Source organism: Myxine glutinosa, chromosome 3 (genome assembly GCF_964187855.1).
Source record: "Myxine glutinosa chromosome 3, kmMyxGlut1.1, whole genome shotgun sequence".
Classification (NCBI taxonomy): domain Eukaryota; kingdom Metazoa; phylum Chordata; class Myxini; order Myxiniformes; family Myxinidae; genus Myxine; species Myxine glutinosa.
The window spans coordinates 41,417,055-41,442,710 of record NC_136263.1 but is presented as its reverse complement, the minus strand read 5'-3'; the positions used below and the strand labels follow the sequence as shown (position 1 = coordinate 41,442,710).

Genomic DNA, 25,656 nt, shown 5'->3' with positions numbered 1-25,656 from the left:
TATTTAAAATAAATAAAATAGTACATAAATTAACAATAAAAGAAGCAAAAAAACAATTTAAAACACAATAAAAAACACATTAAAAATATATAAATATGTACGTACAGTATACTGTACGTACGCGCAACCGCTGATTCTCATTCAAAACAGAGGCGACGTACAGTATTCCTTTACTGTGTCTGTGTTAGCCATGGGTCCGAAGAAGGATAATGCTAGTGTTTCCAAGCGTAATGTGCTTACGATGGACGATAAGGTAAATCTGATTAAAAGGTATGGAAAAGGTGGAAAAGTGTCGGTGATAGCGCATAGACCTTATCGCGAATCGGAACCGCAATGCGTCATGGGATCGGAAGGGGGCAATAGCGCCGCCACAAACTACACCATGGAATTGCAGCTGGCGCGGTTTTTTAAACCATTGATATTAAAATAAAAAGTAGCCTATAACCACCGGAATTTTATGCTGATTCCGAATCTGTGTCTAAAACTTTTCTCCGATGTGTAGTTCTTGAGTTATAAGCGGACATCCAGACAGACACACAGACACTCCTCCTTTATATATATATATATATATATATATATATATATAGTAACGAATTTGAGAAGTGTAACGAATTTGAGAAGTGTAACGAATTTGAGAAAATGTAAAGAATGAGAGAATTATGGTTTTGTTGTGTGTAAATAGCACCCTCCGTAATGTAAAGAAAGGTCGAAGCTCGTCCTCTTAGTTAATTCCATAAACCTACACACAGGGCACCATATATCCTTTTAAATAGTTAGTCCCTTATTTTATGTAGGTTAAGGATGTGTTTCCCAATAGTTTGACTCTTCATTGCACCGAATTAAATAAGAGTAGGCCCCTCCGACGCCCCATGGCAGCTTCCAAGTGCCAGGTTTGCCAGGTTTGCTGCAATTGACTCTTTAGCCACTTTGCTGCATTTCATCCCCTGTCCACTGTTTGCTGCATTTGACTCCATTACGCATGAGGTAACCAACGGAGAAGAAAGGCGTGTCTCCACCTCATCATCGGGGGGAGGAGTCAGCCAAGCGCAAGGAACAAGGCGTGGCTTTGCCAACGCGTCATCAAGAGGGGCGGGATCGGTAGCCCTCGCGACCAATCAAGGCCGAGGTGAGCTGACCGAGGGGCGTTTACAATGCACGCGGGTAAGAAACCAAAAAGCACGTTATAAAAGGACATGCGCGGGTTTCTATAGGGCTTTTCGGAGAAGATTGAGGTCCTGGAGAAGTCACAGAGTCCTGAGAAAAGATTGAGAGGTCCGGAGAAGATTGAGAGAGAGGTGCGGCAGATGCGCGATCCATCTAAAGAAGCCAAGAGAGAACGAGACGTGAGGGGGGGGGGGGGGGGGGGTGCTGATACTGCAGCAATACGCCGAGACCCTCTAGTCTAGGCCCTATTGCTAGTTGTGGAGACGCGGAGCTGCCAGCTGCTGTTCGCTTCGAGCACGGAACGTGGACCTTGACGGTGTGGAATTGCCAGGACCTTCCTGCCCTGCCATCGGCTTGGACCTTCTCCTCCCTCCAGTGATTCCTGCCATCATTTCCCCGTGTAAGTGTGATTGTTCGTCCGTCTTTCATGTTGTCTTGGGGTATTAATTAAGACTGCCATATATATAAGCTAATAATTGCACTATGTCTCCTGCTCCTTCCATTGCCTTATAAATCATCTTTCTTTTCCTTTCTGCTTAGTGTGTATAAATAGTAATAAATCTTGTTATTCCCTACTTTGTCTTTACTTCTTCATGCTCTTTCGGTCGCTTTAGAGGTTTCCATATTGAGTGTACGTGGCGCGATTCGGCCAACGTTCAGGATCGGGTTTAGTGAAGGCTAATGACTCGAACTTCGGGTTGCTAAAAACCACTCGGCAACTAACTAGACCATCCAAACCGGGGTTCGAGCGGTACTTGTCTCCCTAGTCTGCGGAGGGACGGATAAAGGTATTCGGGATAGACCCTGGACCCATAACCCTGATCCGTTCCATCCCGCGGGATAGCGTTACAAGTACCAGGACCGGGGAGACGGCCAGCTTAACAGGACAAGGGGCTAATCACCCCTTGCTAACGGGAGAGCCGTCCCCCGTATCCGTAACAATATATACATACACAGTCACGTGAAAAAGTAAGTACACCCCATGTAAAGTTTTGACTTTTTCAACATATTTCAACATACAGCTATTTGATCTTCATTTCAACAATATTGATAGATGAAGGTGATATAATATAACAAATATCATGAAACATTTACATTTTATAGTCCATTGTATAATTTAAATAAACATAAATGCAAATTTCACATGTGGAAAAATTAAGTACACCCCTACATTTATCACTACTTCAAATACCTAAAATTTCAATCAGGTGCACCAGCACAGGTGCAAATGATTAGAACATTGTTAGAGAGGATCTTGGAGGAACCTGTCTTATTTAAACCTCAGACATTTAGTTTGGTTTGCTCTTTGTTGTTGAAGTGTGCGGCGTCACCATGCCTAGATCAAAAGAGCTTTCTGAGGGCTTCAGAAAGAAGGTTATAGATGCCTACGAGTCTGGGAGGGATTTAAAAAGGTCTCCAAACAATTTGAAATCAATCTTTTGACTGTCCGGAAGATCATCTACAAGTGGAGAAGATTCCAAACAACTGCCAACTTGTTCAGGCCTGGCCGTCCCAGCAAGTTCAGCCCAAGAGCAGACAGCAAGATGCTGAAAGAAGTCTCTAAGAACCCCAGAATGTCATCACGGGACCTACAGGTAGCTCTTGCCACTGTTGATGTCAAAGTGCACGAGTCCACCATTAGAAAGAGGCTGCACAAATTTGATCTACATGGGAGGTGTGCCAGGTGGAAACCTTTGCTGTCCAGAAAGAACATCAGGGCAAGACTAAAGTTTGCCAATGAACACCTAGGCAAAGACCAGCACTTCTGGAACAATGTGCTCTGGACAGATGAGTCAAATGTAGAGCTATTTGGTCACAGTACCAGAAGACATGTTTGGCGAAAACCAAAGACAGCATTTGACCACAATAACCTGATAGCAAATGTAAAGCATGGTGGTGGAAATATTATGGTTTGGGGCAGCTTTGCTGCATCAGGACCTGGGCAGCTCACCATCATAGAATCCACTATGAATTCTTCATTGTACCAGACGGTGCTTGAGGATAATGTGAGGCCATCTGTTGGAAAGTTGAAGCTCAGCCGAAGGTGGACCTTGTAACATGACAATGACCCTAAACATACCAGTAAATCCACCAAGGAATGGCTGAAAAGAAAGCAATGGAGGGTTCTGGAATGGCCAAGTCAAAGCCCTGATCTAAATCCCATCGAGATGTTGTGGGGGGATTTGAAATGAGCTGTGCATGCAAGAAACCCCTCAAACATCGCACAGCTGAAAGAATTCTGCATGGAGGAGTGGGCAAAAATTTCTCCCAGTCGATGTCAGAGACTGGTAGACAGTTTTAAGAAACGCCTACTTGAGGATGTTTCTGCAAAAGGGGGCAATTCCATCTATTAGAGGCAAGAGTGTACTTACTTTTTCCACATGCGAAATTTGCATTTATGTTTATTTAAATTATACAATGGACTACAAAATGTAAATGTTCCATGATATTTGTTATATTATATCACCTTTATCTATCAATATTGTTGAAATGAAGATCAAATAGCTGTATGTTGAAATATGTTGAAAAAGTCAAAACTTTACATGGGGTGTACTTACTTTTTCGCGTGACTGTTCCTCTGCCAGGCTGAAAAGTTTACGTTTTGTACCCCATTGATAGGTCGGTCCGGACCTGAAACAAAATCTGGTTCTTCTCGCCTCCCCCAAATTGTTCACCTATCGGCTTGTTCTTATCACCTACCCAACTCATCCACCAAGTTTTCTCATAATCCGTCCACAACTTTTTGATACATCCTGCTATAAATATGTATTTTTTTTACCCCATCTCTCAATGGTGGGAATAATCACTTTTTTTAAATGGGGAGTTAATGGAACATGTTACCCCATACAGTGTTCAATTATACACCTCAATTGAAATAAAATAATGATTTAAGAGTGTGATTTAAAAAAAAATTCCATGGCATGCAGATAGAGTAATAATATTATCTCACAGCTCTGTGCATGAGCAATCGGGATGAATTTAGAGCCAAAGTAGGGTAAAACAGCAAACTTGTTCATGCTCTGATCAATGGCGATATGTGTTCAAAATATGTTTAAATTTAAAAAAGTTGATCCTCAATCATAAACTGACGTGTGTGGACAGACAAGAACCAATTATTTAACCCTGCTTCTCGCTTTATGTGCGCGGGCCGATTAACAAATTCTCATATCCAGGTCCGGATCTCCACCAAAATCGAATCATTCCGTCGTTGTCACATACACAACCAGCCCACCAAGTTTCATCCGAATCTGTCCATAACTTTTTCAAATATCGTGCTATATATCGTTTTTGCCTCGATCTCTCAATGGTGATGAATCACTTAAATAAACTATAGTAAACGGATCCAGATCTGAATCTTCACCAAAATCGAATCAAATGGTCCTTGTCACACAACCAACCTGTCCAACAAATATAGTCCAAATCCATCCATTATTTTTTGAGATATGCTGCTCATAGACAAACAAACAGATAGACAAATTTGTTGGTGTTGGCTTAGCGGTTAGGGTGCCGGCTTGGGATCCGAGGATCCTGGGTTCGAAACCCGGTGATCTCTGAATTAACACCAGGGGGGTTGACTCAGCCTGTCATCCTTCTGAGGAGGCAAATTGAGTAACAGCTCACTGGTAATTCCCTGTGTGTCGCAAGAGGCGACCAACTGGGTTGGCGGCAGGAAGGGCATCCGGCTGTAAAACATTGCTTCAAAAAGGGGACCAGGGTGCCCGAAAACCAATCCCTGCTCTGCGGGAAAAATGGCCTCTAAAGGTGGTTCTTTCCTTTTTTCTAGACAGAAAGCGGTGAAAACATAACCTTCATCTACCTTTGGTGGTGGAGGTAATTATAAAAAAAAAACCGTCGTTTAATTTCCAATAACAGCAATTGACAGTTACCCTGACAGATTATCAAACAATATGCATATTTTAAGAGTAATATATGTTAAAAAAAAAAGAAGAAAAAGAAGAAGAAAGTAATTCATTATTCTATGGAAGTTAGTGTCGACATGATGTCATCATATGTACGAGCTTATTGATCAATATAAGTCATAAGAAAGGACTATCTATATCAGTTGTTTCACAATGATTTCGATGTGCTCGCATGTTTAGTAATTGTGTTCCTCCTCGGTATGGTATTGATGCACATTATCACTAGATCTATCATCGTCAGCCTGGCAGGTTTGTGGTTAGAATCAACTGCAAGTTATACCAACTATAACAAAAACTATAAAAATGATACGTGCTGCCTCCTTGCTTGACCCTCAGCATTAAAAAGGATAGCGAGCATTGATAACAACCATAGGTTGGCAACCATTGCAAGACTTGATGGGCTTGGAGGCCTCTTCGTGCATTGAAGTTCCTTGGAAGGGAAGTCATATGAGCAAAATCATGAAAGTCTTACGAAAGTTCCTGAATGAACAACGGATGTACAAAACCAGAATGCATTTGTAAATGTTATCCTTTAACGGGAAATTGCTGGTTGACTGTGAACCAGAGTATCTATTGTACAACTTTTGATGATGACAGTGGGTGCTATATATAGTGATGGCAATACGCAAAAGACAGACAGATCAGTTTAGGGGTGTCAGGGAATAAATATTCATCTATCTATAATTCCAGTAATCTCTGTCTGTACGTTTGTACGTTTGTACGTTTGTCTGTCTGTGACCGCTGTTTCTCGACAACCACGGGTCCGATATACTTTTAACTTGCCAGGTATATTGCTGGGGACCCGAGGATGTGCCTTTTCAAGGTTTCATATTAATCGGACAATTACTTACCGAGCTATGTCCAAAAAACGATTCAACCAATCAGAGAGCAGCGAACGATCGCGTGTGCCGAACGTGGCGGGCACACTCTGCCTCGGATGGCACATTTGAGAGCGTATTCATTTATTTCACGTTTGCAAACTATGTTGGCGTTAAACTATGTTTTACAACTAATAAAAACGAATTTGCGATTCATTCGCTTTCCTGCGCGTTTGTGCACGCGATGGCGATTTCTTTACCAAACTCCGGAAGCCGTTCGCTTTGGACCAAACCATTGCATGTAAATAGAGGGGGGGGGATTGTCACCACTCGCAAGCCGTTCGCTTTGGACCAAACCATTTCATGTAAATAGAGGGGGGGGATATAATTTTAGATATAGATATAGTACGGGCATGCCCTAGTATTGACAATACTGCTAGAATATATCTCAATGTAATCTTGTTTAAAGTGGAATATGTTTTACTTTAAAAGTAAAAGGAATATGTTTTACTTTACAAATGAGACAAGAGCAATATAATACAAGACAGAATGTGTACCGCTCTTGGACTGCCATCTGTCTATCAAAAATAGCCTATGTTCAGTTCACTGCACACAGGCTGCAAATTCTCCCTGAGCAGGTCAGAGCATTTGACCTCTTGAACAGAAATAAGTGCTCTCAGTCGCTCAACATAGAAAGCTGGCCAAGAGAGAGCCAAATAAGGTTTTGGATAAGGGAACCAGAGACACCCTGCATGCTCCGCAACATCAAAGGAGTTTGGGGCTTTAAAACCAAGAGAAAGTTGCGATTGAAAAGCAGAGAGAACTGGGAGAGTGACGGAGAAGCAGTGGACTGGGAGAGTGACTGAACAACTTGAAGACCAGTTGACCTGATCAACCAACTGGAGACTGGTCAACAACTGAATGAGGTTCAACAAAAGACCTACAGAAGGAGCTACAGCCACGACCGACAGAACAACGTCATTAATATCTAATTCGTACATTTAGTGAAATACAGCAAAACTCTCAAAAGTGAATAAAACATTGATTTTGCTATAACGAGTTTCTGGAAGTTTCTGAAGTAGAAAAGCAGTTAATTTATTATTCTACAAATTGGTGGTCCGTAAGGGAGTCAACTCCACAGAACAAGGTAAGCTTTTGTTTGTTATCTGTGTAGTCTGATGTTAATCTGCGCAAAATTGTTCAGTGTTTGAGTTTTGTGTATTTTTGTTGATATGTGGAAGGTGGAAAAAGCCACGAGGCACACCTCCTCGAGGGAGAACCGCTTGGTCCCTTCGGGGTCTTAAAGGTGTGAAAAGATTTCAGAAGTCATGACGATTAAATTAAAAAAAAAAAAAAAATTTTTTTTTTTTTTTCTGTAATTTGAAAAAAAAATTCGGTACATTCTACGACTGCAAAGAGCCACTAACGAATCCCGGGACGTTAGCGAAAAGGGTGCTGCATTCGTCCAGTCATGAAAATATTTTGTGTATGAATATGCTTTTTGTGTATTCATTTGATTTCATACGTGATTCCAGTTTAATGGTCTGCGTCACATATCTGCCCGTTCCTTTTGTATGATGATTCAAATATTGCCGGGTTCCTACGGTTGAGACTTATATAATATTTTTTCCTGTGGTGAGCCTCTTCTTTGATGTGGTCACGAGGGACGTGTGGATATGCTATCGCAGAAGGTGCACAGCGATTTTTTAAAACGATTATCTGAGGATTTTTAAATAACTAGCGATTTTTGTACAAAAACTGCATTTTATACAGTATACAGTGCTAAGGGAAAATCGGCTGGCTTCGATTTTCAAACATAAATTCCCATTGTGCTACAAAAATGAGTTTAGCATTGTCATAAAAGTTAATCCGACACGTGCTCGTCTGCACGAGTCGATGGACGGTCTAAGAATAGGCATTCTTTTCCACTTCCAGCCGGGCACGTTGTAAAATGCGTGCAGGCAGGTTGCCCATGGCAACGCTTGGTGTTGCGTCTTGGTCCCTGTCCACTTCTTACATATGGGATCAGAAACGATTTTTTTTTAAATGTAACCTCTTTCACCTTCTCCTGCCCTACACCCCCCAGCCAAACACATTTGGGAGACAATTGTAATTACATATGTAAGTTACAGATGAGTATTGGGGAGGTCATACAGGAATTTATTGAAATAAGATACTATGCCATGTGGCAAGGCAATTAACTGGACCCAAACACAAAATTGTACCTGTTTGATGAAACAAAACTTAGATCTGTATATATATGGGTGAATTTACAGGTAAATGGATTTGGTGACCCTTTCAAGTGGTGAACTAAAATCACGTCCTTTCCCTCCCCCCCCCCCCCCTTCCATTTCCTGTCCCCTCTACCCCAATCCTAAACCCCATCCTGCCATCATCCTCCCCACCAAGTCAGGTTATATTACAGATTGTGAGGCATGTATAGAAGTGTGTTGTTGAATAGGATTGTTGATTGTATGGGATTGGATGGGATTGTGGATCCCATATCCCATTGGATCCCATATTGATTTAGCATATCACCTCATTATGTGGTCTTGCTGTGTTTTTTTTTTGTGTGTGTGGGTATGTGTTTTTGCACCCCTCTTCCCCCCCCTCCTCAAACCATGGCCCCAATACTGCTAAAATAATTTGTGAAATGGTACGACACAGTTTACATCGTTAGATAATATACAGATGAGTGTATGGCTTGCACAGAAGTTTGAGAGGGACAATAGTATCCACCATGAAATCTCTCACAGCCTTGTAAGGGAGAATAAGTGCAGCCAATAATACACAGTTATTTTTAGAAAAATACAATGTGTCGTATTTCGCATAGTATTAATACCCCTAAGGGAGCCCCGCCCCACCCCCCCAGCCTCATCCCTCCCTTGGCATTCTGCCACTTCTCCTCCTCCCTTCCCCACCCTTCATCATTAATGATCAGTGGTCTTGTTCATTCTCAAAGTTTGTTGAAATGACTGATTATGGTATGACTCTGATTATGGTAATGCATTACAAATTACAATTTACAATTTTTTTACAATTATAATTTATAATTGCCAATTTACAATAATGGTAAATTTTCATTTACAATTTATAATTACAATGATTTACAATGAAAATGGTTTTACAATCATGAAAATTGCTATGATTGTCAGGCATGTCATCATTGGGTTTTGATGTAAATTGAGTGCATGGGCTGTTAAGGATAGTTTTACAGCCCTGCAGGATAAATGCTGTATTACAAGTTACAAAGTTTGTTGGAAGGTTGCACTTTCAGTGTGATTGGATTACATGGGTCAATATTATGAATTAATTGCCATTCATTGGTACGGCATTTCAGGAATCTTACAACATTTTAATTATCAAGCACTTTGGGTACCCAATGAACTGGTTCATATCTGTCTGATCAATTTGGTTGATTGTCTCACAAATGAAGGGTTGAATTGCCTTCAGTGGTTGGTAAACTTGCATTTGTGACCAGACAGGATTGAAAGATATGTCAGATATGATCCAGAGGCAGAACGGTTATTTGTCAATTGACGGAAGGTATGGGTCGAAAGTGACGTCCATGATCAAATACCTCCGCCAGCGGACGGAACTGTTTTGGCAACATTGGGAAAAGGCTTAGGTATAGAGTTATCAGACTGATAAATGTGACTTTTGATATTATCATTTATGATATTTTATTATGTATTATTATTAGAATTTTATTGATTAATATTGATAAATTCATTGAAATTGCATAATTGAATTGAATATGGTCGACCTTGGGTTTGTTTGGGTTTGTTGTTTATTTTTGTGGGTATATATTTTTGTGTATTTTGTATATATTTTCACGACAAATTCCAGTTAACATCCTGCAAAATTTGCTCGTTTTTCTGGCCGAGTCGAAATTGCGTTGAGTTCCTATGGCATGCGCCATTAAAAGCGCCGTGTAATGGTTGAGCTCCCTTTATTTCGTTTTGGTCACGCGAATGAACAGACAAAATGACGAATGCTGCGGCTGGAGCAGTAGAAGCGATTTTTCTTTCAATTGTTTAATGATTAGTCGATATTGTTTTGACTTATTGTCAATAGGTATACTAAGTGGTCAGGAGGTAGCCTTTTGCTATGTACAGTTTATTTTATTGTTGATTATACCACATAGCTGTGGTGATAAAGGAAATGTTTGTTTTTGAAATAGATGATTATGATATGACCATGGTTATAAAATCATGATGATTATTATGAATGATATCATAGGGTTCCAATGCAGAATGATTGCACGAACTTGGAAAAGAACTTTCAAGCCCTATGGGATAAATTGGGTATTACAAGCGATGGAGTTTCAAAATTTAGCATGATTGAAGGAATTTGACAGTCCCATTTCAGGACTTTTACGAAAATTATATTGCCAAGAGATTTGGGTACTATTAAAAGAAAAATGATGAGATATTTTTCCCAAAGAACTTTAATATCTGCCATCCATTTTGGCGATCTCACGAATGAAGGATGAGTTGCCTTTAGTGGTTGCAAAGGAAATTTGTGGAGACCAGGCAAAATGGAAAAATAGGTCAGATATGACCCTAGGACAGAACAGTGATTCGTCAATTGACATGAGGTATGAACCAGAGGTGACGACCGATGAGCTTCGATCTCAGTCAATAGATGGACCTGTCCTGACATCATTGGGGAAAGGGCTTATGCAAGGAGTCATCCAAAATGATTAATTTGATTTATTGATGAATATTGATAAATTAATTGAAATTGAATAATTGAATTGAACTGAATAAATTTAATTGAATAAATTTAACTGAATAAATTGAACTGAATAAATTGAATTGAATATATTGATTGTTTGATTGATAAAAATTGCGGTCTCAAGAAAGAAGCTTTGAGACATTTGCGAAACATCAATGTGCAGACAACCTTGGACGATGAACGAGGTGGTGAGTCTGGTAGTTATTTGTTATATTATATGTGGTTATTTTTGTTTGACCCCCCCCCCCCCCCTCAACAGGACTTACTGATCCAGACTCATCTGCAACACTGTTCAGTGAGATTGGGGTGTGGGAAAAGCCACAGGTAGTACCTGTACCTGTACCTGCCGAAAGACCAGAACAGAGTGCAGCGATTGGTTCTAGTCAACAGAGGACAGGTGAAAGAAGTGACCCATTTGAGGTAACTACCCAAGAGGGTGCAATTGGGGCACAGGAACCGACTCAAAGTGGGCAAACGATGCAACCAGCTGCTATACCTTTATCATGCTCTCCATTTCACCATACAAGGAGTAAAAGTCGTGTGATAAATGCCAATCAATCTAACAATCAATGTGATTGGCTAATGAATGATCAAAAGTTGACTCTCTCACAAGGAGGGTTTGAGCAATGTGGTGTTATGAATTTTCCTCAGCGGCAATTTCCAGGGGCAAATCAGCAACACCCAGATCTGATGTATAGACCATGGCAGGTACATCAATTGAAGGCATTGCAGAGTAGTATGCCATCAATCAAAACAGATCCACTTCAATTTGCGGAAGAACTGCGGTTAATTGTGGAAACTCAGTTGCCCACTGCAAGAGACATGGAAATACTTTTGAAGTGGTTAATTCCTAATACCACCACTTTGAGGAACTTAATGCGTGAGGCCAACTGGGTAAATACAGAAGATGGACAGGTAGACATGCCCACGGAGGCTAGAACGGCACAGATCAATAAATTGATAGAGGCCATACAAAAATTGCCACCACTGACGGATTGGAACAAAGTGGTTACATGCAAGCAGAAAACAGGCGAAGATGCTAGCGATTATTTGGACAGATTGCGAGATGTTTTCCGACTATATTCAGGAATAGACCGGGCACAAATTGAAAATGCCTTAAAACCCCTTTTTATTAATGGTCTGTTGCCCAAATTGAAGAGTGAAGTGGAAAGACAATGTATTGCTTGGGAAGGCAAGCCAATGCAAGAAATATTGAATTACGCCTTGCATCATCAGCGGATTCAAGCCAGGAATAGTGCTGTAAATGCCGAGAAATTGATGCAACTACAGACTCAAGCCCTGTTGACTACGAATCAACGCAATAGGTTTTCTGGGCAACAACGCAACAATGCAGTAGGAGATAACCAGAGAGTGGAGTGGCAACCCAGAAACCAAGAGATGCAGCCCAGCGATACAAGTGAACAGGTGGACAAACCAGCCAATGACAGACATCGATGTTTTAATTGTGGAAATATTGGACACTGGAAACGATGTTGTCCATATTCAAATAGGAAGACGAGTTCATAGGACGAACCAAGATCAAGGGTACCAGTGCTTACCGGTACCTCAGATAACGATTAGGCCTTCATTGCTGCAGATCCCAAATGACGACAGGCCTCAACAGATTAAATCATCAGACCAACATCCAACATGAATAACTGTTGATGCTTCTTGTCTCAAAAATTTTCGGAGCAAGAATGAATTTTACTTTTGCTTATTAGCGAATTAATAATTAATTGATTAAATGCCAAAATTGGATTTTTGTTGGAACATGAATTAAAAGATCCAGAATTAGAGTTCATTCTGGAAGCCTCATATTTGCCAATTATAAATGTCGTTTTAGGGAGTATTTTGGGCAAAACAATTTTTTACAACAAAACAATTACCAAAGTGTGGAAGATTGCTTTGCAAAATTTTTTGGAAACCAAGTGACAAGCGTCACATGATCATCAGGTGGGCATTTTGGACTATTGTTTTGCATGCTGATAGGTCAGTGGTCGACTGACATGTAAATAGAGGTGTTGTAAAATTTGGATAAATTATTGTGGGACCAAAAAGGGTAATTTCAATGTGACATTATAGGGGTTTTCTAAAAATAAACTTTTTGTCTATTTGTGTATTAGCGTTTCTAACATTAAAGGATAAATTTTACGAAATTGAAATGAAAATTGACACCCATCTTGATCTGTTAATGATGGTTCAAATGCAAACAAATATACATAATGCTTGGGTTTGTGTATGTTTGTGTGTCAATGGTTTTTTTGTTTTGTGTGTCAATCTTACAAGAATATCCAGAAAATTCGTAAAATAAAATAGGAATATAATTTGATTATGAACATTATCTCTTTTGTCAAGGGCGATGGAATATACAGATTTGATGTGCTAGGTTATGAGCAGCCATTAATTAATAGTAAAATTGTGAGTAATTTTGGGATTCCATTTTTGATAGAATTTATATGAGAATAACAGCTATTTATGGATAGGAGCTTCATAAACAAAATGAGTACAAAATTAGTCAAATTTGGAAGTGGTCTTACACTGACCTTCCAGAGTACTTTGCTCATGGATTTTTACATATATAAACGTGACCTTTATCAGCATATAAATTGTGCTGTATGTATGGATGTGTCTTAGGCATAGATGATATGGGCAGATAGTAAAGACAATTTTGTTGAATTGAACTATTGTGAGTTTTAAAACGGAATGCATTGTGAATCTTAAAACCAAGGGGCAGACGTGAACGCGCTGTTATGTTTTTTTACACTCAGAACACGATGTTACGTGTACCTGCAACATATTTTGTTAATCTGCCACACCTATATTGGCATACTGGTGTCAGTAGTATTCACTAAGTTGCATAGGAATGGATGAGCAACAGTTAAGGGGGTATACAACCACTTATTTGGATATTTTCTACAAAAGTAGGGGTTTCAATAAGTGGTAGCTGTACACATGGGATTTATCAAATTAAGTTATGGAGTTTAAACAAAGTTACTGGTAAACAGAAGGGAAATGGATAGTAAATAAATTCTTCAATGCTGGGTAAATTTAATGAGATATTACAAAGACTTATAAGAGCTACTGTTCTTCCTTATAGCAGTGGGAAAAGCGAGAATTAGAACCAAATGAATCTATAAATGAATGTGATAAGGATAATATCCTCAATTTGTGTTAATTATTTGATTGTGGGTAAAGAAATTATTTTATCGTAATGGATTGATAACAGCAGCCTGCAATGTCCTGAGAGTGTGCATCCATGTAATTATAAATCCCAGATTTGTTTTTACAAACAACATTTGGTAGAGGTCTTATGTCGACGAGCACTTACTTGGTAGATAAAAAGGTACTGCATGTTGGCAGCCACTTTTGCGGCCATTTAGGCCAAACACATTGAGAGAAAATTGTCGTTCAATACGTAATTTACACATGGCTATTTGTAAAAGGGAAGTTGTTGCGATGGGAAACATTTCTGAAGGTTTATTAAAGTGTTATAATATGACATGTGTCAAGGCACACTATTGGATGGGAAAATTAGATCTGGTTATAGAATGAATTTGCTGACCCTTTGAAGTTAATTCTTCAAATCATTGTTTTACTAGTATTTTGAGTTCAACTTGGAAATAGTTTGGTAGAGCTTTGTTAAAACCTATGGTTGTGGTATTTTGGAACGAATTCACAGCTCATAGGAAGTTGATAACAATAGAAACAAATATGGACCCCGGGAGATAGGGGCATCAGGATAAGGCAAATAATCAGATTTATGTTACATATTAAGGGATTTTTCTTTAGTCACATTTTAAGAAGTTTGTTAGTTTGGTATATAATGTTGAATGTCATTGACATATAATTATGTTATAGGTATGAACAAATATGAGGAGTAGCAGCTGAGATACTCCAATATTTGTTTATTCGATTAGTGGTTATATTGGCAATAGTTTTAGTAGTGGCTTGCTTGAAAACCTTAGTGACGGTGGGTTTGAATAAAATAACAAACAACACTATGATAGTGCAAGCAGCCACAAAAGAGGAAATAAACAAAGCAACAAATGAGGAAATGAATGTGGAACCACAAAAGAGGAAGACTTCTATGGCGACATGAATACTGAGATTCAACGATTGAATCAAGTAATGTTGAAAATGAATACAGTAGAGTTAAAATAAGGGCATAACAAAATGTTGTGAACTATGTCCGTTTTACAAGATCGATGAACTCATATCACCACAAGTTACGCTGTTAAAGAAAAACAAAAAGCGGGGAGGACTATGCTAATAATACATTATGCATAGTTTGCTTGTTTGCAAGATTTGTTGGGAATTAGATATTCCTGTTTGTGATTTCAATCATATATACTCATTATTAATGCATTTATTTTCTTTGAAGTTGGGTTACAATACCTGCATGAGTTTAATGTTTGAATTATATGAACCTGAAAGCAATTGTGGATGCTATTCTAAGTTTAGTAGTGAAAAACACATGTCTGATTTGAATATTATTCGTGTGAAGTTGTTATAAAATATAGTGATTTCATGTTACAATGTACCCCATCTGATTCAATCTGTGTGGAGAGCAGATATAAATGTGGCTGAGTAAAGGGAAGACCAGATCACATCCCAAATGGAGTGCTAACGACATCTGGGAAGAAGTTTGAGAAAGGACAATTTGTGAAAAATGAAGTTAATTCTGGCATACACCCTCTTTCTCAAAGAATGATGAAGAAATACTCCGTTGTAAGATGGATGTTTACCTTCACCAAGGGAAAATTATGTGACCATTTGTCTGGGTCACACTGCAACATATGGAAAAGGGCGATCACTTACTTTTGTTTGAATACCTCGAACATTCATCACATCAGCAATTGCAGGACGATGACATTTTACCTGCAACATCTACGGAATACGGTGACGTGTGTCATTACTTCACCAACTTCCGGGGAGCCAGCATGGAGCTGCAAGCGAACGTCTGCGCGCGCCTTTTCCTTCACAACAGCTGTGCACGATTCTGCTGTGTGCTCCTGTTATGGACCATGGACAACTGAGTACCATGGTCCCAACATCATCATTGCGGATGCATCCGGCATCCCTGCTCCACATCTTGTTGACAAATCAACATCACATCAACACTTGCTCCATGCTCACGATGAGTGAGGAGGCAAGTCGACTACAACTGGATGGAGGCCTTGTTCAAATCTACTATGGCTCACAGCAAGAGTGGCAAGGATGCTGCATGGAGAGCAGGGTCAGTCTATGACTCTGCCCAGCTATCAGAACAGCAGAAAATTCTACGCAAATAGTGAAGATGTGATGAAGACAACAGAAGAAAAATGTTTCATGCTGTAATTTCAAACACAAGTGATCCGCCCCTTTTTTTTTTCAAACAAAGAAAGTCAATATTTGATTAAAGGCAAACATTTTGCCAAATGTTGCAGATGCTTTATTATTTTAATGATGAATTGAAATTATTGCGTTTTGGTGAAGGTGAAATGTTTTGTGATCTTTATGCAAATGAGTTGAATTGAATTATCAACATAGACAGAGTCAATGAACAAGGAAATGTATTGTGATCAAAATTCTTCCAGAATGACGGTGTATGCCTTAGGAAATTGAATTACCAGATTCGTGGTTTGAATATTTAATGTGGTAATGTTTAGATTAATGGTTAATATAAACATAAAAGAAAAAACTGGGGATTGTCAGGGAATAAATATTCATATTGACAATATTGCTAGAATATACCTCAATGTAATCTTGTTTAAAGTGGAATATGTTTTACTTTACAAAGTAAAAGGAATATGTTTTACTTTACAAATGAGACAAGAGCAATATAATACAAGACAGAATGTGTACCGCTCTTGGACTGCCATCTGTCTATCAAAAATAGCCTATGTTCAGTTCACTGCACACAGGCTGCAAATTCTCCCTGAGCAGGTCAGAGCATTTGACCTCTTGAACAGAAATAAGTGCTCTCAGTCGCTCAACATAGAAAGCTGGCCAAGAGAGAGCCAAATAAGGTTTTGGATAAGGGAACCAGAGACACCCTGCATGCTCCGCAACATCAAAGGAGTTTGGGGCTTTAAAACCAAGAGAAAGTTGCGATTGAAAAGCAGAGAGAACTGGGAGAGTGACGGAGAAGCAGTGAACTGGGAGAGTGACTGAACAACTTGAAGACCAGTTGACCTGATCAACCAACTGGAGACTGGTCAACAACTGAACGAGGTTCAACAAAAGACCTACAGAAGGAGCTACAGCCACGACCGACAGAACAACGTCATTAATATCTAATTCGTACATTTAGTGAAATACAGCAAAACTCTCAAAAGTGAATAAAACGTTGATTTTGCTATAACGAGTTTCTGGAAGTTTCTGAAGTAGAAAAGCAGTTAATTTATTATTCTACAGGGGCCATCTATTTAGTTTGTACACAAAATTTATCAATATTTTATTGAAATTTGGACTCCTTTTCATCTCCCATCCTTCTCTCTTACTTTCCCATCTCTTCTCAACCTCTTTCCCTTCCCTTCTTACTCTTCCCATGCTCTCCTAATGTCATTTCCTCAATTTACAGCCAACACCCACTCCCCTACCTCCCCCATGAGTACATAATAAACTAGAACAGCACTTGGTAGAGCACACACCTCCGCCACGTTAAACAGTTCATGTTGTGTATCGCACTGATAGGCCGAATCTGGATTCGGACCTGAACCAAAAATTAATCGGCTTGTCCTTGTCACCTAGCCAACTCATCCCCCAGGTTTAGTCATAACTCGTCCACATATTTTTGAAATATCACGCTTTTCGCCCGATCTCTCAATGGTGAAGAATCACATAAAAAATTAAATAATTCTCATATCCGAATCCATATTCAGATCTTCACCAAAATCGAATCAATTCGTCCTTGTCACACACCCAACCGGTCCACCAAGTTTCGTCCAAATCCGTCCACAACTTTTTGAGATAATATGTTCACAGACAAACAGACAGACATGTCTCCTTAAGGGATAAATATTTATTTAAGTGGATCGTCATCCTATTTTCAGAATTTTTCATATCATGCCATGAACCTGTCCTATCTTAAAACTAAATTGCCAGAAGATCTAATACAAAGACCTCCTTGGTACTGGCCAAGATCCAGATCTCTTGCTTTCCAAGTACGGTCAGAATCACCCATCGACATCATACTTGTAATGTTCCGGAGGTCTAATTTGGCTGGGAAGTGGGAAACTGGGACTGATTAAAGTCCCAAGACCATTGGAGATTTGCAGCTCTGCACACTTCATGCAATAAACAATCCCCTCGATTTCCAAAACGAAAAAACAACAACATCAACGACAAAAAACACTCAATCAGTAAATTGTTTCCATGAGATTGACCTTGGAAGGAGTTTTCTTCTTGTTCTGCACAACGGCCAGGCAGACGATGGTGATGATAATACAGATCACGAGAACAATGGCGACTTTTCTCCTCCAGCGGGAAGAGTTTGGAGACCGGCACTGAGCCCCTGCCACCCAAAAACATCATGGAGGAGGAAATCCATGAACATTATTCAATGCCTGTTTTCAAAAGCACTTTAAAAATAACATCTTTATAAAACGGTAATACGTAATTGCATTGATTCCAAGGCTTTATTCCTTGTTATCCATTGTCCACGGTAATGTGCAATGCAATGCCGAATAGCATGTGCGTAAATGGTCTTACCAAGGAGTGGGAGGGTGAAACAGACAACCAGCCATTGGACTTCAGAATCCGAGAAAGATATGACATTGATGACGAAGTCCGGGCAAACATCTGTCTAGATATTCTAAAAGCAAAATTTCATCTCACACTCCTTACGGGTTACGGCCCGAACATTCCTCTTCCCGACATCCTTCCCTTTTCTTTCCCAACTTATTCAACCACTTAGTTGCAGTCTGTAAAAGACACAGATCGATCAACTGCTAAATGTGTTGTCAGCTGCTACACTGCAACCTGCTTTTGTTACCTTTGTGGAAATGCCAACACCACTTCTGCCTCCCTGCCTCCCCTGAGGAAAGGAATCAATCCATAGACGCATTTCTGGCTCACTTGTCATCAGCAACACAGCGGGATCCCCCAAAAGTTGGCAATCCATGTGGGACTACATATTTTAAAATAAATCACTTCTTAACTGTTATGGAGCCATGGAATTGTGGGACACAGCAGCACCTGCAGCAAAGGTCACATCACTGTACTTAGCAGGTGAAGTTACGATTAAGGTGCAAGTGCAGTTACATTACATATTTTCCTTCCCAGCTACGAGTCAGAAACCTTGCTGACTGTATAATGAAAGCCTAAATAAGGTGGATACATAGAATGTACTCCTTGAATACCGGTCAATTTCTATCTTCTACCGACTCCTCTCCGGCCTAGCTCCCCCTGCTCTGTCTGTGCTCTGTCCCCCTAATATTCCTGCAGGATGCACACGGTTTGCCAGAAACCCTCTTCTGGTGGAACTACCAAAATCAAGACTCTCTGCTCACCTTCACTCTTTCATTCCTCTTTTCTTCCGCCTTTGGAACAAACTCCCTCACGCTCTTCAATCCCTCTCCTCCCTCCAGGTCTTTAAAACAGCTGTTCACCACCATCTCTTATCTTCCCCCATCCAACACCTTGATCTTTTCAACCCCCAATAATCCACCCAAATCCAATTCCTTGCTTTCTTTCCTGAAAGTCCTTGTGGTGTCCATTTGTTTATCTCGTGTACCCCGCCCCAGCTCTCTCCCTTCCACAGATCTCCTGATGTCCCTGTTCTCTGTTGTTGTGCTTTCCTCTCTCTCTCTCTCCCCCTCGTCTCGCACTCCATTTATTATATGTTCTATGTGTTGGCTCTTACTATGAGCCTCGACCAAGTATACCAAAAAAAAAAAACAGAGAGAGGTCCGTCATGGCGATTACCACTTGCTCTGTAAAGAACACCAAGAGGAAGAATTGCTTTGCGGTACATACAGCTGCGATTCTACACGACACTTGTATCCACTGGGTATATATTCTTCTTCTTCTGACCCACTCCATTAGATACATATAACAACTTGCAGTATATCTGCATACTCCATGTCTTGGAGTTCAGTAATGACTTCAGCTGTAATGGGCAAATCTACTCCCACACATGACATTTTCAGGAGTCCCCTTTTAAACAACAGACATGAGGGTTTTAACATACATTGACATGGTAATTGAACCCAATTCCAACATTATTCAGTCTTCAACAACAGTGGCCACTATAGATTGATTGCCATGTCCGGCTTCATGGCCATAATTGCAGTGGGCATAAAGGTCATGTGATCTCATGGTGTAATTGCACAAGGTATATTAAACTACCATTCTGTTACTTTGAAGGTACAGCATTGCATTACGAGTGCAGTGTCCGATCATCTAATGGGATATTCAACCGAAGAGCCGTCTCTGCCAGCTTTTGCTTGTGGATGTTAAAAATCCCATGCTGTCTTTCAGAAAGAGCAGGTCAGTGTGTGCTGGCACGTGAGCCAAAAAGCAAATGTCTGCCCTCACCAGCTGTGATAGTTCCACAAAGTCCAACCTGAGTCAGGTATTTAGCATTGTCTTTCGATGAAAAGATCAGTGGTCCATGGTATGGTCTGAAACATTTGCAGAGCATGATACATGTGGCATTAAAAAAGTTAAATGGAGAAACTCCCAATAGTCTAAGACGTGCCAAAAAAGTATGAAGCACATACAGTCCCTTCAAAAAGTATTCACACCCCCTTGACTTTTTAAACATTTTGTTGTGTTACAGCCTGAATTAGAAGTGGAATAAACCGAGATTTTTTTGTCACTGACCTACAAATAGTACCTCATAATGTCAAAGTGGAATTTTTTTAAAATTTGTTTTACAAAATAATAAAAAATGGAAATCTCAAATGTCTCGAGTCAATAAGTATTCAACTCCTTTGCTATGACAATCCAAATTGAGCTCAGGTGCATCCTATTTCCTTTGATCATCGTTGAGATGTCTCTTTAACTTGATTGGAGTCTACCTGTGGCCAATTCAATTGATTGGACACGATTTAGAAAGAAACACAACTTTCTATATAAGGTCCAACAGTTGACAGGGCATGTCCGAGCAGAAACTCCACAATGAAGTCCAAGGAATTGTCCGTAGAACTCCAAGATAGAATTGTGAGGAGGCATAGATCTGGGGAAGCGTATAAAACAATTTATGGAGTGTTGAAAGTTCCCATACCAAGACCACAGTGAGCTCCATCATTAGGAAAAGGAAAGGATATGAAAGTACCCGACCAAACTGCGCAACCGGGCAAGAATGACCTTGGTCAGGGAGGTGACCAAGAACCCAATGGCCACTCTGTCAGAACTACAGAGTTTCTTGGTTGAGATGGGAGAATCTGCCAGAAGGACAACAGTCTCTGCAGCACTTCATAAATCTAGGCTTGATGGGAGAGTGGTCAGGCGGAAGCCACTCATGAGAAAAAGCACATGACAGCATGCCTTAAATTTGCAAAAGGTCATGTGAAAGACTGAGAGCATGAGGCAAAATATTCTGTGGTCTCATGCGATGAAAATTGAACTATTTGGACTGAATGAAAAGCACTATGGCTGGTGGAAACCAAGCACAACTCACACCCATCTAATACCATCCCCCTATCGTGAAGCATGGTGGTGGCAGCATCATGTTATGGGGATGCTTTTCAGAAGCAGGAACTGGGAGGCTTGTAAGGATAGAGGGAGCAATGAATGGAAACCAAATACAGGAAAATCCTTGAGGAGAACCTACTTCAGAGTGCAAAAGACCTGAGGGTGCAGCAAAGATAAATGTTCGAACAGGACAATGACCCCAAGTATACAGCCAAAGCAACACTGGAATGGCTTGAGAACAAGACCATTAAAGTCCTTGAGTGGCCCAGTCAAAGCCCAGACTTGAATCCCATTGAGAATCTGTGGAAAGGCTTGAAGATTGCTGTTCACCGACGCTCCCCATCCAACTTGACAGAGCTTGAGCAAATCTAGAAGGAAGAATGGGAGAAACTCCCCAAATCCAGATGTACAAAGCTGACACAGACATACCCAAGAAGACTCGAAGCTGTAATCGCTGCCAAAGGTACTTCTAGGAAGTATTGACTCAGGGGGTTGAATAATTACGTAAATTACATATGTCTGTCTTTCATTTTTAATGATTTTGTAAAAAAAATTTTAAAAAAAAATCCACTTTGACATGGGATATTATAATAGATCAGTGACAAAAAATAATCTCAATTTAATCCATTTTAAATTCAGGCTTTAACACAACAAAATGTGAAAAAAGTGAAGGGGTGTGAATACTTTCTGAAGGCACTGGATATATACTGAACATCAAAAGAAACTCATCACTTTCTGATATTAACAGAAAGTGATAAGTTTATTTTGATGTTCAGTAAATAAATATAAATATACTATAATGTATCTAGATCTCGTGTCCAGGTTATTTTGTGTCCTGTCTTCTCCTTCTAACTGTCCTGTCACCCAAGTGAGTGAAGCCATTATGATTACATAATTAAGTTGATCGATTACTGTAGAAGAGAGGGTTAATTATTTATTTATCTGTTTCACCTCGAATGCGGTGGTGTTCTCTTCTTCTTCTTCTTCTTCCACACCCATTGATTGTGGAGTAACCCTGCGTAATGAGATCCTGTTTTGTGGCCATTGACGGAACGGGAACTCCAAAAGCGCATAGGACATTCACCAGCGGCCACCTGATTCTTAATGAAAATACAGACCTCTTGCCTGTATTTCATTCCTTCCTTTTGCCTTCAAGTGGTGAGCAGTGGTGACTTCCTGTCTCCTACCCGCCTAAGAGACTGCATGACAATCGAGTCCCTGGTTTGAAGAGCATTTTGTTTGCCCCTTATAACAATTCATAACTCTTGTATGAAATAATCTCTCGGCAAAGCAAACATTTTTGTTCCACCTCAAACAATAATTAGGGGAAATTACTCTGGTAACCATTTCCTTAAAATTAATTTTGGTTTCAGATCAAATCATTGCAGGGAAATATTTTGAGAATAAAAACAGCTTCCAAATGCAGAGTCTGGAAACGACCTTTGAAATATAATTTTACAATTCGTTCCTGAACAAAAGCGGGCAATTATGTTTTATCGTTCTCATTAACCGCATCGAATTTTCTCCGACTCATTTACTTGCCTATGCACCAAAATAATTACGATCAAGGCTGTAGATGTATTTACAAAAAAATGTCTAACAACCATAAGCATAAGCCCTGCACATTTTGTAGGCCAAAAAAAACCTCTGTCTACATATTTTGTGGACAGAAGTCTAGGCTCATGGAGGTCCGAAACGACTACAGGCCATCAAGTTTACAATAAAACAAGACCGAAAGTCTAACAGCGGCGTAGCCGGGCTTGTAAAATATTATAAACCACAAACATATGATTCGATTTTTAAACAGTCGCTAATGCTGTATATAACATTAAACAAAGAAATTTGGAGGAATCCTGACATATGTGAGGTACGTTTTACTTGCAGAACTGAGGGAAGATCTACTGTAATCTAGATTATACCCCACAAGGGTTGGGTACGTACCGTATTGTTGGAAGAGATGTAACGCCGATGCTTTCGATATTTGATGGTCATTTTAACAATCGGTTTGTTTGTGTTTCACACTGAATGAAAAACGTCAAGGTAGAGCATGGCGATTGTGATATATGACAGGTTCGACGATATGTTCGGCACGAACGGCAAATAAATCAAAATGGCGGTGCGTAGAGAGTCAGCTGCAGCACCGTCGTAATGACATCAGACGTAATCACATCACCCTGTCATGTGACCACATCCTCAGCTCTGATTGGTATACGTTTGAGGGGACATACAAACATACAGACGGACAAACTGTTCGAGACGGCTTTGCCCTATGGGCAGGGGCGCCGCCAGGGATTTTTGGCCCCATGAAAAGATATCACAATGGGCCCCTATGAAACACGCGCGCACATTTTTTCCCCGACATTTTTGCCAGGAGGTTGAAACAATGCTTACATTTCTGCATACAGTATGGAATTCACGATTTGATGCAAGTCTGATACCCACACAAGCAGTAGCGGACTGGGTCTTAAAACCGACCCCGGCATCCTTCACCTAGGTCGGCCCATTATTCATTAATATGTTGCTTATCTGAGAAAATAGACAAAATGCTTGAAAAAAAAAAACTAAATAAAATCCACGAAAATTTAAATTTATTTTCAGTAACACAAGCACATGTCATGTCTGAGAGAGTAGGTGCCTGCGCAGTTCGCTGCTTCTGGCAGCCACACCATTATATAAATCGTTTAAATAATATAATCGTTTATATAAATCGTTTTCTCTCTCCTGTCTTTCTTTTCTTTCTTTTCTTTTTTGACACCCAGATTTGTTTTTTAGCTGAGACATGACGCTGCTGAACCGGCACTTCTCACGCTCAATTCACTGTCTGCGAGCAAGCCGTTCGCGTCTGGTTTGGGGGCAGGACCAAACCATTTCATGGAAATAGAAGGGGGGATTGGGCAATACAGAGGCTCTCTGGATGTTTACTTTTTGCCAAAAACAAGAAAAGAAAAAGAACTGTTATTTTTATTGGTCTATTATTCTATTAAAGATGATAGGTTAATAATTTAATTTTGAGAATTTTTACCTAATGTTCCAATAATTTTTAGGGCCCCTGTCAGTGCAGGGCCCTTGAAATCATCCTAACTTCCCCCCCCCCCCCCTTACGGCGCCCCTGCCTATGGGCTACGCCGTAAAGATAGAGGATCAAAGGTGAACAGGGAGCATTGCACATAAGTGCAATGGATCAGTGATAGTCGAAGAGAGCAGGGGGGATTATGGGATGAAGCATGTGGTGACGATGAGCAACACTCTTGAAGGTCTGTTGAGTTAGAACACATGACAACAGAAAACAAACAAACAAGTAATATAGTACGTAAAAAATAAAATATACATTTTCAAGCAAACCAAAAAAATGTGATTTTCCAGAGTTGCAAAAAGAGTTATCAAGATAAACTCTAGTTTTTGGCCTTGAATATATTTCATTTACGACTGCTCTGTGAAGGAAAGGTCAAAATGATAAACGTTTGGTGTCATCGGGATGACTAGCAATGTATCTAAAAATTTACACATTTACATGATGTGATGTTTTCGAGTGTTGTTACCTTCACTGAGATTCAACTTACAGTATGAAACAATTCACTTTACAATCTACATTTTCAGATAGACAGGGAACATATATGTTTGATTTATATATATATATATATATATATATATATATATATATATATATATATATATATATATATATACACAGTGCCTTCAGAAAGTATTCACACCACTTGACTTTTTAAATTAAATAAAGATTTTTTTTAGTCACTCATCTACACATAATGCCCCATAATGTCAAAGTGGAATTTTGTTTTTGAGAACCTTTTACAGAATAATAAAAAATGGAATACAAAAATATCTAATTTACATAAGTATTCAACCCCCTGAGAAAATAGTTCGTGGAAGTACCTTTGGCAGTGATAATAGTTTTGAGTGTTCTTGGGTGTGTCTGTATTAGCTTTGCACATCTGGATTTGGGGAGTTTCTCCCATTCTTCCTTGTAGATTTGCTCAAGCTTTGTCAAGTTGGATGGGGAGTGTCAGTAAACCACAATATTGAAGACTTTCCACAGATTCTCAATGAGATTCAAGTCTGGGCTTTGGCTGGGCCACTGAAGGACTTTCAGGTTCTTGTTCTGAAGCCATTCCAGTGTTTCTTTGGCTGTATACTTGGGGTCATTGTCCTGTGGGAACATAAATCTTCGCTGTACCCTCAGGTCTTTTGCACTCTGAAGTAAGTTCTCCTCAAGGATTTGCCTGTATTTGGTTCCATTCATTGTTCCCTCTATCCTTACAAGTCTTCCAGTCCCTGCTGCTGAAACGCATCCCCATAACATGATGCTGCCACCACCATACATCACTGTAGGGATGGTGTTAGATGGGTGATGAGCGGTGCTCGGTTTCCGCCAG

At 39.9% G+C, this 25,656-nt stretch overlaps 1 protein-coding gene across 4 annotated transcripts in view; it reads right to left on the bottom strand.

Annotated features, from left to right (window-relative positions):
• Positions 1-25,656, bottom strand: part of LOC137423650 (ectonucleoside triphosphate diphosphohydrolase 1) — a 122,338-nt gene that overhangs the window by 42,300 nt on the left and 54,382 nt on the right. For all 4 annotated transcript variants that reach the window (XM_068111014.2, XM_068111015.2, XM_068111016.2 and 1 more), the window contains one exon: positions 18,010-18,137. In XM_068111014.2, the coding sequence (XP_067967115.2) occupies positions 18,010-18,137 (128 nt within the window). The remainder of the gene's footprint in view (positions 1-18,009; positions 18,138-25,656) is intronic.